The sequence below is a fragment of the Mycteria americana genome, chromosome 1, assembly GCF_035582795.1.
Source record: "Mycteria americana isolate JAX WOST 10 ecotype Jacksonville Zoo and Gardens chromosome 1, USCA_MyAme_1.0, whole genome shotgun sequence".
Classification (NCBI taxonomy): Eukaryota; Metazoa; Chordata; class Aves; order Ciconiiformes; family Ciconiidae; genus Mycteria; species Mycteria americana.
The window spans coordinates 123,606,396-123,621,142 of NC_134365.1; the positions used below are offsets into that span (position 1 = coordinate 123,606,396).

The following is a 14,747-nucleotide window of genomic DNA, read 5'->3' on the forward strand; positions in this document are numbered from 1 at the left end:
TCAGGGCAGTGATTCTAGCTCAGCTCCTGGAAGTGCTGCAACTACAACAGACAGGTGCTCCACTACTTAGCTCCCTGCGCTAAGTAACCCTGCATACGCATACATGCTCCAACGTATCCGGGCAAAGTGCCATAATGACATGATCTTTTGCTTCAGTTTTGGAACTGGTCAGGGTATTTCTGACAGCATTGCACAGCTTGGTGAAGGTGTACTTTGGGATGAGAAAAAAATAAAGAGATTCTTAAGAGCTCAGAAGAGATATTTCACTAAGACTCATTCGTATGTTGTTCTCCCCTAGGAATGCGTGAACAGGTCAGCCAAAAAGAGCCCCCCCATCTCATCACAGGTAACACTCATTCTCCACAGCTGTTGCCTTACACAACTGTTTACTTCACAAACACTTGCAAAAGCACTAAAAAACCCAGCTTCCAAAAAGAGCTTTCTAATTTGAATGGCACAATTGCCCTCATTTGGAAGCATACAATTGTATATAGTTTATGTACCCATTAAGTGTCAGGCGTTAAAATTACCGCATTGAAAGCAAGCACATAATTAACTGCTGTGATACCACATTTCTTAGGCTTACTGACATAAGCTTAAAATCAGTTTGCACTTAAAACCAGTTCACAGATAAGAACAGAAAACTGAAGTATTATTATCTCCATGTCTTTAAAATGAAGATAAGCTAAGCACTTTCACCACATTGAGTGTAGACTGTGAAATAAGCTCTGATTTCCAGGGGCCAAGTCAGTGGCTTAACTACCAAAATTCCCCTGTCCCTACGTCAGTTTGCCCAGTTTTGCTGTTCTCACTGATTGCTTTTGCATCCCACCCACCCCAGCACAGCGTGCTTGCCCAGTAAGGGCACAGAATCCAAATGGGCCTTAAGGACCCCATTCTTCCCCATTACTTCTTTACAAAAATGGCAAAAGCCATGCAGTAAGAGGTTGAAAAAGTCTTCCTCTCTCAGCTGACAACTGAGTAAAGTATGTTCCAGCAGTACTTCTAATGCCATCCTGTTAGTAATAGAATAGGTCAAGAATAAGCAGTCACACTGAACATAAGCAGCAGTCTTAATCCTCCAAACTGCATATCCACTAGAGGACCATCTGATCTCATCAAAATTAATCAATTTGTGGACTGTATCATTCAGAAATGCTATAACGATTTTAATCTGCACATAATTAAAAGGTAGTGCAAGGTCTGTATGTTCCTTTATTATTTCTTCCTCCAGTTTTGCTTGCTTGCTTCCTTGCACACAGGTAAGCATATGTATGTGTATTTCTCTTTTTAAGTGTTTAGCATTCACCTTACAGAACACTACCTAAAGTCTTACGGAATAGCATCACTTCACAGATTAGAGGTAACAAGCACTGAAGAAGAGAGCAGACCTGTGGACTGGCCTTCTCTTTGTGAACCCTTAATGTTATTTAAAATTCTGAATGATTTATAGACATCTCCACTCCCTCCCCCCATCCAAAAACAAGTTAATTTGAAAGTATTTAAAGCTACCTGGCACCTTTTGCAGCTATACTTGTGAGGCTCAGAATCTGCACTTTCATCAGAGTTGTCATCATTTTCCTCTGATGAGATTCCAATTTTACCAATGAACTCTTCTCTCTGGTGATCATCCATTAGTGCTATGTCCTGTGTAGGGTGGAAAAGAATATTCTGTTTTAACAGATAAAACTTCTATTTCAAAAGGTAACACCTAGTCAGCTTTTGTTGCCATGCAGACTGCCTTGCATTAACAATTGCTGTAACACGATTTATTTAAAATATCCTCCTGCTTCATTCAATTCAGGTAAAAAAAGTTCCTCTGTCCATGACTAAACAAGGAACAACTGTTCATTCAAACAAATAATACTCAGTTTTTTGTGTATAAAAGGAACTTGAATGTAAACAGAGACTCAACCGATACAGTATTACATCCATAAAAGCATCCTTATGAGCACCACTGAGTGACACAATTCCTTTTCAATTCAATTCCTTACAATTCAGTGTTAATCTAGTTACATCAAAATAATCTGGGTCTGATTAAGCACTATTAATAGGGTTTTTCTTGTGATTTGGAACATTTTGATAAAACCAGGTAAGGAACTCAATACACAGGCAGCTATGCTGGCATATAAAAGAGAATCACAATCACTGGCATGGAAAAGGCAGGAACAGTTAGTTCTCTTAGTTTTTTTTTTTTCCCCACAAAGAGAGGGGAGGACAGTAACCCCTCAGCCCAACCAAACTACAACTGCAACCATACATCTTCTGCAGTCTTCCTGTTAAGTTATTCTACCGGCTTTAAAATGAGCAACCTCTGTGATTCACCCAAGGTCACAAAGGTGGTTTTTCCATAGCATTCAGAACAGTGTTCTGCAGTGATAGCTGAACTTCAAATATGATAGTCCACATACTCTGTAGCAATCGAGATGTAGAAACAGAGCCATGGGTAAATCAGAGCACAACTCATGCTAGGCTACTGTAGAAACATCACTGCACAGGGTACGTAATCACTGGTTTGTTGCCAATATGAACACGTGGCCATAATAATCTCAATATATATATTGATATGTTTATGTGTCTGTAAGTAGCATGCCTTTTCTAATAAATTATTAACACAATACCTTAAAATGGACATGAATATGATCTCTCAACACATCCACCCTGAAAAATTTACGTCCACAGATTTCACAAGTGTATTTCTTGTCTCCATGTGTTAAAAGGTGTTTGTTCATATTGCTCCTACATGAAAATACCTAAAAGAAAAGAAGAAGGAAGGAAGGGTTTTTGTATCATGTCCAGCAGGGCTACAGGTCTTTGCAAGTTATCCAATGGATAGTACAGAACATATCTACTGTCCTGTTTTATTCATTCTGGCCAAAAACCTGTAGGAGCTCCTGTTATCCAGCCAGCAGGCTATCTCAGAAAGTGCTGGCATGGCAAAATACAAGTGTACAGTTCCAAGGAACTGACTGAGATTGGCCATTCATCAGAGGTGGACTTCCAAAAAAGCTGCAGCAGAATTACATAGGGTGGATTTAGAAATATTTAGACGGTGTCTTTTGAATCATGAACATTCCACCTATCTATAAAAAGATACATCCACAAAACCTACCTTCATTGATGTGTAATGTATCCAAAGCATCAAAAACAAAGGTCTACACACCAACTTAAGAGTTACTTGAGTACATCTTGCACCATGAATCATTAAACACTTATAAAATCACTAGTTAAACCCACAGTCTTTGTACCTGTGATAACAGCAACTTAAGATCATGAGCGTTAAACACCCAAATGCAACAGTGCCATGACTACACCATGAATTCACTTTGATTCCTAATAGAAAACGATTCCCAGTGCACAGAGTCAACTCCAGCTGTTTACATTCTGGCAGAAAAACTTCACTCTAAATAACATAAGCCATGAGATTTCACTGACAGACACAGTGGCCATGTTACACTCTACATTGTGCTACATGTCCTGAAAAAAAGTCTAGTCTGAGCTTCAGTTTTGTTCTTATCTTTGTCCTAACAACTCCCACCATCCATGGCCACAGTTGGCGTAGATATATAATGGAGCTAAGGCAATTTAGAGAGTGATGTCTTGGCTGGGCGACTGGGCTCGCTGATAACTAACCACATGTCTGTCCGCATTGTGAGGTAATCTGATTTGGCACATATCTCGGTGCAAGTCATTTACCTCAACCTTTTGGCAGGCTGTGTGCCTATTCAGGAAGGCTGCTACTGTGGTTTAATACACAGGCGGTAACTTGTTATGCCATGGTAACTTGTTTGGAGGCGCAGGGCTGAAGCGCACTGTACCCTTGCAGTATCCTTGGAGCTACACTGCAGAGCTTCACACGGCACACGCTGGCAAAGACGCCTACCTTCCCACACACAGGGCATCCCGAAGGCTCCTTCTTGTAGCGAACCATGTTTTCCGTGCTGTGCTCAAAGTCTTCTCTTTTCACACGCCTCACCCCTTAACAGAACAGTCCCCATCAAAAAAACAAAACAAAAAAAATAAACCATGGTTTTCCACTCCAATCTGCATGCCCTTTCAGGTGAATACTGTAAAGAAGAGTGAAACACTGGGAAGAGCCTCAATGCAGAATTTAATTGCTAACAAAAGGATAATTTCTAAATCAAAACGGCATCTTAAGAATATAAAAGCAGTCTGCCAAAGTGAGGTATTATGGCTTATTGGTTATTACATCAATTGTAAAGTGTCTGAAAACAGACATTTATTGTCAACACCTGGAAATAGGCAGATCTAGTAGACCTTGGCACTTCAATCAGGTATCTCGCCCAGAAATTCCCCCTTGGAGTCTCTAAGGAGAGAGGCAACCATCCAGCATTATCTTTAATGCTCAGTGAGGACTTCAGACCTCTTTCTCTGCTACTTTCAGGAGGGAAGTGGGCTGCTGCTGTTCTGTGACAGCTAAACATGAGACGCCTTGCCATTGCCATTCAACCCCTTGTCCTCTAGCTGTCCTCTAGTTCATGACACAAAGGTCTGAATCACAAGAGCAGCCAGTGACGGTCGGCTACGCCCAAAACACCAAATTGGGCAACCTGGCTGCTTGTTTTAAATCACCTTTGGTTTTATCACCTAGATCGCTAGAGGCATTTTAATACATATTTCAGCAATCTACCATCACCCAACTTTTTCCAGAGTCTTTGAGTACCTATAACATCCTGAGATGTTCGAGACTTTGAACAGTAAGGTCTTATAATCTCCTTTTCATATATTCTCAAGATTTTGAAAGATACCATCACACAGCATTCCATTTATACCATATTTATACAGTACTCACTTTCCGTTGTACACTGCAAGTTAATTCTCTGCCTTCAAATTTTCAAGTTGCCACACATTTTTTTTTAAAAAAGGAAGAATAGAATTCAAAGAAAGAAAAAGCTATAATTAAAATCAGCTAGTCTAAACTACTGCATAATAAGCCAAGCAACTTTCACATGACTGTTAGTAGCACTGAATCCAATCACGTGAGGCTGAAAAAAAAGGTAGGTGCATCCCCTAGAAAGTTTTTCATAGAATTAGACAACTCCCCTCCAGGACCTGTTACTATTATTTTTAATAAACGTCACATTTTGATGAAACCTGCTACTCCAGGTCAGGTAACTGGCAAAAAAAAATGACAGCTACCATCCAGAAGAATCTAACGCGCAATCATTTCCTTAACCTTCCCACCTCTACTGCCTTTTCAAGAGTAATAATTAGGTTGATCTGCAGTATACTTACCTTCCAAGTGTCGTCTTTGATGGTCTAGCATGACATCCTTCCGGTAGAACATCTTATTGCAGATTTCACATGCAAACTTCTTATCCCCATGCTTTTTCTTGTGTTTTGAAAGATTACTGTTTGTAGAAAAGAATCTGAAACACATCTCACACTGGAATGTCTTGTCATCTGTAAGCAAGAGAAACCATGCAACTCTTTACAGATGAAAACAGGTTTTGTACGTTTGTGAGATAGGTAGTTCTTTTGTTAGATCTGAGTTTTAACATATAATCCATCATTATATGGATTGAGGAGGGAAATGCAAAAGCCTGTGTTTTTCTTTTACTTTAAAATTTTTTTCAAATGCCATAAATATGCATGATGCTAACTTGAACATGGAATCTAGCATTGTAACTTCCTCACATGGGCTATTTCCATTGTAGTCTAGCATACATTAAAATTATGTTTGGAGTGGATTCTGTTACAGTTGATTCAAGTTTTTAATGTTGGTAAAATCACTACACATACAGCAACACAGCATCACACGAACAGCTGTGTCTCAGCACCAGAATACTTCCGCCAGCACTGGCTCCTAATACCAGCCAGTACAGAATACTCCGGAAGAAAGTATAAAATCTCAAAAATACACCATTACATCACCATAGGCCTATAGGGAACTTGTTTTGTATTCAGTAGTTGAGACTTTTCTTGGAACATGAAAGCATGGTCCTGTAGCTGGAATCTGCCAGTGCTGCAGCAATCACAAAGAAGTAACAGTCTGATGCCTTGAAGAGTAGAGCAAAAACTGTTGCTCGTTTTGGGCAACTCAGAGAGAAAATGAGCTGCTGCCCTTGAATAAAGAGAATACTGAGGTTACTTGCCATTACTTTCCATTCTTTGTAAGGCTGAGTTTTTATACAAGCTGCGCCCTCTGAAAGGAAATGAGAAAACCTACTTTGAATGAGGCTGTAAGGGGCAATTACCCAGGTGATTCTGGACTGACAGTTATCATGGGTCCATAAAAGTAACCAGGATGTTGTTTTCTAAGCATAAGGTCACTCAACATAAATAACATGAGTAACCACAAGGGATGGCTATGGGACAATAGGACAGGTTCTAGTGATACTAAGAAAAAAACACTAGAGAGATGACTGCAAGTATAAAGAAAGCATGAGAAAGCAAAAGAAAACTGTAATCCCAGAAAACTACAAACTATTGATAGTACTGGTCCCCTTTCCAGTTCCTCTATTTCAGAGAAATGAGGTGAAACTTAGTTTCAGGAAAGAAAATTAAACAGAGATGGTGACAGGGTATCTGTGAACATGCAAATGAAGTACCAGTGAGGATATTAGACAGGTGAGCAGGGGATGCTAAAAAAAGGCAATACATAAGTGGATGTGTTGCTCTACAGATTACTGGTTACACTTTTCTTATCACGAAATCAGTTTTTTTGAGGGAAGCGGGGCAGGTTGCTTGTTGTGATGATGACAAAAATCTAAATTCCTATTCCCCTTCTGTAGTTTCTATGCTGAGATGGATTTGTGGACATCCCCCCAAAATGGAGTAGAGATGCCAGAGGACGCGGAACGGTTAGCCATTCTCACCTGTCCTGCAGTTATGGAATTCCAATGCACTCTCTATCCGAAAGGCCTTTTCACACGTGGTGCACTTGTATCTGTACTCACTGTCAACCTGAGGATTGCAAACAGTAAGTGTTGAAGTAAGGAAAAAGCCAAGTCACGTCTGATAGAGGAATTCTAAATCTCAACTACTTTTTCTGTTTTCTGTCTTTTCCAATTTTTCTTCCTTCAACATTTAAATACACATTGATGCAAAATTCTGACGCTGTATCATCCTGCCATGTTCCTACATCTGAGCTCTATTTAAAAAAAAAAAAAAAAAGTAGACCATGCACTTGTGTGCATGTAACAGTCTTCCTGAGAACCCCTGGTCCAATACAGAGACAGAATTTTTGAGAAGCAAGATGTAATCTGACTCATCCTCCAGCTCTAGAACAGATGCCAGCAATCTGAGAGCTGAGGCCCTTGATGCCAAGCAGCAATGGAAATATTCACTGACAAGGCCCCACTACAGGCACGTTTAATATTTATATGGCAGCAGCACTGAAAGGCCCTCACCAACAGGCATGGTGCTGCTACTGTAAGCACTACAGGTTTACACATGTGCACGTAGCCCTTAATGACACAGCATTTACCCAGAGAGTTCACACATTAAATGACACTATAGGTGGGGATAAATGAAACAGGACAAGCAAACAAGACTGGAACAATCCTATTTAGTACCATAAACTGAAGTCATATCTCACCTCTAGATCATGCAGGTCCAGCTAGTCTTACTGTAACTGATGCCTGAAAACAACTTTCTATAGGAAATTCAGACACAAAAAAGGTCTTGTACGCTCAAAAGCATGTCCGCATTTTGCAAATGCATCAACTGTTCTAACAGAAGATGTTACCTCTCCCTATCAGTCTTGTCTCACTTATTCACGCGGATATCCGCTCAAATATAATTGACCCAAGCTCCCCAGCTAGCACCTGGAAGCTCACTGTACATTTTCACCTAACCTCAGAAAGAGCCCGCTAGTCATTTCCACTCACTTCGTTCCTGCTGTGCTTGTATGAAACATGCTGCTTCAAGCTCTCTTTACGGCTGAACAGCTTTGCGCATTCCTCACATTTAAATAGTTTGTCACCTGAGGGGATCAATCAAGATAAAATAAAAAAAAGAAAGTAGTCAGCAACTGATAATAATCAACTCCAGGCAAGACAGGGGAAACCAAAGCGCAAGCAACTGCAAACAAACAGGCTAGTGATGAGAAGCTTTAGTAATTCAGGAGATCTGAAAAGTGGATTTTAAGCTTTTCCAACAATTTTGACAACAATTTTGTTTGGTTCCCCCACCCTTTTACAGTGATTATTTTTCATGGAATCCTTAGAATTAGGTCACGGACCCGTGGAACTGCAGATCACAAGCTAAAAAGCACTCAGCTGACATTTACACAGCAATGTTACCATGTGCTGTGAAGGTGCGGGGGACAACATATATGTATATATTTAAAGGGAAGAACAGTTTTGGAAAAACCATCACATCCTTGCCCCCATTTAAAATATGTACCTAAATTCAAATTTTAAGTACTCTAATTTCAACTTTCAACTATTATCTTCTCATGCTTTGGTCTGCAAAACTAAAATAGTTCCCTAGAGAGAGTTTAAAAAAAAAAAAAGAAAAAAAGAAAAAAGTTCTATTAAAGTGATGTATCCCAATATCTAAGAATAGCCTAGCTCTTTTACTCAAAGGTGGAACCACTGAGAGACAAAATCAATATGCAAGTGAGGCAAAATCAAACCCACCGTGAGAACGGATGTGTCTGCTGAGGTTGCTGCTGTTCTGGAAGATCTTACTGCAGATACTGCACTGATACACTCGCTTGTGCTCCCCAAGTTGTTTTATCAGCTTCCGCCGTATACCATGTCTACTGGAGAGAATTAAACTTCTTTTGAGGGACATGGTGTTTTGGTGATGAGCAAACCTACTGGATTAGAGAAAGAAAGGCAGGGACTGAAAGGTATCCCACAGGTTGCAAGAAAGAGTCCCACCAGCTGGCAAAAGCTAGAGGAGTGTTATGCTCAGCTTGTGGCAGAAGAGGGGGGCCTGGAGCTTCCTCATTGCCAAGGCGCCCTCCTGGCCACCCCCTGGAAGCAGCAGATGTCAGAGCACAGCTCACTCCAAATTATCTTCACCCAGCACAAACAAGGAGAAAAGCAGCAGCCACCAGCCTCAGCGATTCTCTTTGCAGGCCCCTCAGAGGAACATAAAGGATCTGTTCTGCTTATCCTCTGAAAACATGAGCACTATTTCAGCTTAGAAAGCTTGGCAGTTCACATGCAAAAGGCGTATATGGTAAGAGGGCAGCAGGGCGCCAAGAAGCAGTACTGTTCTATTTCCCAGCACAACCACCCGCTGGAATGCATTTTTGATGGCTCTGTGTCTGCTAAGGACTCCAGTATATAGCTTTACGAGCTAATTTTGAAAAATCAAGTGCTTTATAAAAGATAATTCAAAAGATAATTCAAAAAGCCAATGTTACCAAGACAAACAGACATAAAAATTTAAATTAATCAAATGATATTTAAGAGTCTCCCTGAGGTTCTGTTATACCGAATTTTTCCCCTCCCACTGCTCTAAATCTGAAGTATCACATGCACAAATCAACATGAAGTCATTTATGAGTTAAGATGACAAGCAAGACTGAATAATACTGGTTGGCATAATTTTTTTAGCAAAAATCTCTGTTCCTGTTTTATCATCACCATTCAAAAGGAGTAATATTTCACCTTGCAGCTGCAGGAGGCTTTTGGAATCACACTGAATAAAAGCAGTAACATGATGGAAAATTAAATTCTCATGGTTTATGCTCCAAAATTCTACCACCAATATCTCACCATCTGTGCACCATCTTCCAGTGCACAAGCCATCTTCGTGGCACTCAAAGTCAGCTCTTGTAGCAACAGCAGCATCACGCAATTTTACGCTAATAAAAAAGAGCATCTGTGGGCCCAGAAGCTGAGCAGAGCTGTTACATGCTACATAATCTTAACTAAGCCTAAGAGGAAATTCTGCATCCCAGAGTACTTACTTTGTCACTGAACTAATGCTATTTGTGGTGCTAGGCATTTTTCCTAAAACCAATTCCATAATTCTCTCTTCGGCAGCTGAAGGCAGGGCTACCTCTTCTGGTGGGACCTCAGTTACAACGTCAGCTACACGTTCTGCTGCAAACACGTCATAAAAATACAGTGTTAATGCGGATAGTTAGAAATAAAACCTCAAATGCAGGAATTTGCTTTTGTAATGAGATGTGGCACTGAACATATTATTTGTCCACGACAAATAATGGATTGCTAATGAGTAGGTAGCACTTGCAAGATAGAGAAAGTGGCTACTGAATGACAAGTTAGATGTAGCCAACATCTCTTATGGAGGCGTAATTTCTTACCTTTCCAACCTATTACTAAGGGGTCAGTTGACTATGCATCATGAAATTTCCTACTAGAACTTCCCTTAAAGGAAGACAAGGTGCTGAAAAAAGCCCCTTTCAAGAATAAACCTTAAGGCAGAGAGAGGAAGGTATCTCCTTTTGAGAGGGAGGTCTCTCCTGTTCCTTCTTGCAGAAAGCTAGGCAGGTCTCTTATAACCACTATCCTGTGTTTCTCTGGGCCTCTGTATTACCAAAACCATCACAGGAGAATGCAGGTAATGTAAGCGTAGGTGCTGCAACATTCAGCATAGACAAGGACCTCAGAGATAATTAAAAAAGTTTGTAAATCATCTGCTTTAGTGATAAAACTAAAAACCTCCATCTTGTCTCTGTGCTACTTTTTAGGCCTTTCTGAGAAGGCATCAATACAGACATATGAGAGGATATGTCCTTAGCATTTTCTTAAGTTTTGTTTTACCTGCAGAATCTTTCTCTTCAACAACGACAAGAGGTGTTTCTGCTTTTGCTGTTTTGGGCTTTCTTCCCCGCCTGGCCTTCCTCCTTGAGTCTGTACTGGCACTGGCTGTATCACAAATCACTGGCTGATCCACAGGGGGAGGCTCTGCTGCTTTCTCTGCAACAGTCTCATTTTGGTTGGTTTGTGGGGCACCTTTAGCTTGTTCCAGGTGACTCAGCAAGTGCTCTGGGTGGATGGGAAAGAACAAGAGAGTAAGGAAGAAAGAAACTGTCATGAAATACTCAAAGGGATAGATCCAGCTGAAGCCTATCTATCGGGTCAACCTCACTTAGCAGAGACTCACTTCAAATTATTTCAAAAGCAGTCACAACACCGTCCTAAATAAAAGCATACAGCCTATTAAACATTGAACCGATTACTCACAGGGACTGAATTTTTAAGAGATTTGTTAGATATCACTGGAAAAAGGTTGCGCCCCCTGATAATGGGTACATTTTTTCCAAATGCCCAAGTTATTTAGCAGCGTAAGTCCCCTTTTCAAAAATGATTCCTAAAATGGTCAGAGCTCTTAAATATTTCAAGTTCTTTTGAAAACTGCATAAAATAGCTGCAAATGAAATGCAGAAAAAAAAAAAAAAAGTATTTCACTACCTTTACTAAATCTGTGCCATAAATACCAGACAGACAATATCACTAAGTATGAGCTGGCATCACTGACCTTATACACTGCTCATGCAGTTCCCCATCCTTGATATTCCTAACTTTTACATTTCATCTTCTAGACAACAGTTTTATTTCTTCTAGATTCAACATCACAGTTGTTTGCCCAGAGACTGACCACTGCCATAACCAAAATATCACTGTTTTACCTTCCCTGCTACTCTTTTTCTTAAAGGAACACAAACCTTTATCTTACTGCATCATGGACAGGGTATGGCTTCACAGTGTCCTGCTCTGGAAGAGCAGAATTCTCCTGATGCTTCTCAGTACTCTCTCATGAATTTCTAGCACTTTTTACCTGTCAGCAGCTGAGGCTCCGGGAAAGCAGATGAACACACTTTACATGTCCACTGGCTGGACTCTGCTTCTGCAGCTCCACTGCCTTCTGGAGTGTTCACTAAATCACAACAAGAAATACTGAAAAGCTTTGAAAATGGGAAAGTGGTAAATCGCTCTAGCTTTGTTTATCTTGCAATAACTCCCTGGGTATCAGAAGTTATGATTTAAGCAGTAAGAGGCCCACAGGGGCAAGCTGGGACCACTTCAGGATTTTCCAAACATGAACACTTGAAACATCAGAACAGATGAGAAGTCAGAACAGAAACTAAATGATGCCAGGAGAGAATATCAGTGCTCTTGTAAAGTCTTGAGAGTCCCTTGATCACTTTCTAAAGAACTGTGATTATCAAAGGCACAATATAAATCAATTCTTAGCACCTTTAAAAGTGGGGTTACCCATCCTCTTCTGGGTCAGCTGAGGACAGAAGCAGGAGAAGCCTCCTTGCTCTCTGTGAAGAGCATTGCAGAGTAAGAATATTTGGATTAACGGAAGTAAGCGTGAGGACAATGAAAACCTGGTTTTGAGCGGTTTCATTAATTAGATATTCTATGAAACCACCATATTGATATTTTAACTAACATATCAGCTCACGCCAGATAAAGAAAACAAAGAAGAAATTAGGGGGAAAATGGAACTGGAATGAAAAAAAAAAAGAGAGGAAAACAGTTACTCTGTTCACAGTCCATTGTCTTTAAGTCCTTGGATGATATGTCTGAATTTGTCAAGAGGATCTGATAAATCTGGAGTGGTTCAGAGATTTTTTGGTACACACGAAGCTGAATATTCCACAGTCTACAAGACTCCCGCAGAGGAGGAGGATGACACTGAAATTAGGTTACATGAATGGCAGCACACGAGATTCAAACTGTACCTCAGTGTCTGCCACAGATTTCCTGTATGATCATTAGCAAGTCAGTTAATATCTCTCTGCTTGAGGACCCCATCTGTCATGGGACGATAAACTTACTTCCTTCTTTTCACTGTTGGCTCTTAAACCAAAATACAAGATTCTCTGAGGCAGAGGTTGTTACCTGCTACAAATTATGTTCAACGTTCTGCACTACAGAGCTGTGATCTCATCCATGCTGTTATAAATAAATAAAAAATGACTAGACAATTCAGCAATAGAGATTCCTTCTTCACAGGCTACATAAAGAATTTCTTATCTTGAGAGCTCTGTCTGGGAGGCCAAAAGCAGCAAACCTAAACCCCAAGATTCTGTGTAACTTAAAAAAAAAAGTCAGTTTGGTAAGCAACACGTAAGCTACTGTATGTGTCTCATGAAGTTGCAGGCTAGTAAAACTGAAAAAGGACTACCTGCAAAGTCTGTCTTGGAAAATTGTCCTTGACTCTGCACTTCCCTTGCTCCTTAGCTGCCTCAAGCAGTAAACCTAGAAACCCTAGCTATGCACTGGTTTGCCAGGAAGAGTCAGGTCCTGTTTAGGTTCCCACTTCTTCAGGCTTCCAGGGTGGCTGCAGGGCAACCCAGTTTACTTGGAAGCACAGATCTGTCAGTTGGCAACAGCTTTGTACGACTTGAGGCAAATAGTCAGAATCAGAAGCAACATCTTTTGTTTTGGAAACACCAGAACACTACATCAGTGGGAACACTTTAGGGTTCCCAAAGTATAATAGGCAGCATTTTGTTTCTATTGAAGTTGGACTTGCAGACAGCAGGATGAAGGATGTAGGAGGGCTGCTCAAATTCTTCATAGTTTTTTCGCTCCCAGAAAAATAAGTGATGCCAAACTGAAAGACAACTCCCCAGTCAACTTCACATTTTAGCTGTGACAATATCCAAGTTAAATGAATGGATCTTCTGATGAATTGCTCTGTACACATCTACAACAACTCTCCTCCTCCTGGCTACTTTTAGTAGGCAAAATTTAGCAAAGTAACCTTTTCAAAGAACAGATCCAGAATGGTTGTCTTCTGATCCTGATCTCCACATGACATACTCTGAGTTTACTTTTAGACATGGCAATTTGTGTTAAGTGGGTTCTTAATGTCATTGTTCCACTTATCAGAGATTACAGGGTGGGGGGGCATTGCTTCATAATCGGCCTTGGGGACTGAGTTCCTGTGACACCACTAGTTTTTTTCCTGAGCCATATGTTCTTTGCCAAGAGTATCTGTATTGCTTATAAGTTTATCTAAATTTGAGTTCCTGTAATCAAGTACAGTCTGAACTCTAATAGGCTTCTGGTATTATTGTAATTTGGGGATGGCCAGTGTTCTTGTGATTTCCAAACAGCACTGTTCTTACATTCACTCACAGTCTCATGTTTTTTTCTGGAACATGATCATTTGGACTATTACACTTTGCACAGAGAGTCTAAAGATTTTCTTTGGAATTGCCCCCACCCCAACACTAACCACCTCCGAAGTCAGAAGCAGTTGTGGTTTTCATGAAAATCATCTGCCTAAAGGTTTATCGGCTCCTCTGTCACTTTTTAACCTGCATATGTATTTTAAGCACTGTGCCCATGAAAATAAAAAGAAAAATCCAGACTTTCAAATCGTCTCTAAATTAGTATTTGCTGAAAGTTATATAACCATAATATCTGCATAGAAGTGGTACACCTAACAGCTCTTTAGATCTACATCTGTCTCCACCTCCCTTAAAAATACCATAATTTTGCATACCTGCTGGATCAGCTGCTGGTATGCTGGATTTCTTCGTTTTTTTATGGGGGAAGACAGCAGACAAAGATTTTGAAGAGATTTTATTCCCCTCTTTATCAGATTCCATCACTACCAAGCACATATCTGTGAAGAGGAAAAACAGTTCCTTTACTTTACTTTCCAGACCCTTTGATTCTCTTGCTCTGTGCTGAGGGCAGTAAACATAGTCAGAAAGTTTTGCCCTATAGCAGACCTGCAAAAAACATTCTCATGTAAAATCCTAACCAGGACATTCTTATGCCTGAATCTCATCCAATGTGCCTTTCATATTCTGGAGTATACAGTGAAAA

The 14,747-nt window shown here is 40.3% G+C and overlaps 1 protein-coding gene across 10 annotated transcripts in view; it reads right to left on the reverse strand.

Moving 5' to 3' along the window:
* Positions 1 to 14,747, reverse strand: part of PRDM15 (PR/SET domain 15) — a 43,185-nt gene that overhangs the window by 13,493 nt on the left and 14,945 nt on the right. For 6 of the 10 annotated variants that reach the window (XM_075519079.1, XM_075519052.1, XM_075518997.1 and 3 more), the window contains 11 exons: positions 14,419 to 14,541; positions 11,731 to 11,829; positions 10,713 to 10,937; positions 9,893 to 10,028; positions 8,607 to 8,788; positions 7,854 to 7,948; positions 6,840 to 6,927; positions 5,257 to 5,424; positions 3,884 to 3,978; positions 2,622 to 2,753; positions 1,513 to 1,647 (listed from right to left, as the gene is read on the reverse strand). In XM_075519079.1, the coding sequence (XP_075375194.1) occupies positions 1,513 to 1,647; positions 2,622 to 2,753; positions 3,884 to 3,978; positions 5,257 to 5,424; positions 6,840 to 6,927; positions 7,854 to 7,948; positions 8,607 to 8,788; positions 9,893 to 10,028; positions 10,713 to 10,937; positions 11,731 to 11,829; positions 14,419 to 14,541 (1,478 nt within the window). The remainder of the gene's footprint in view (positions 1 to 1,512; positions 1,648 to 2,621; positions 2,754 to 3,883; positions 3,979 to 5,256; positions 5,425 to 6,839; positions 6,928 to 7,853; positions 7,949 to 8,606; positions 8,789 to 9,892; positions 10,029 to 10,712; positions 10,938 to 11,730; positions 11,830 to 14,418; positions 14,542 to 14,747) is intronic. The other 4 variants (XM_075519062.1, XM_075519043.1, XM_075519070.1 and 1 more) reach the window with 4 other exon arrangements.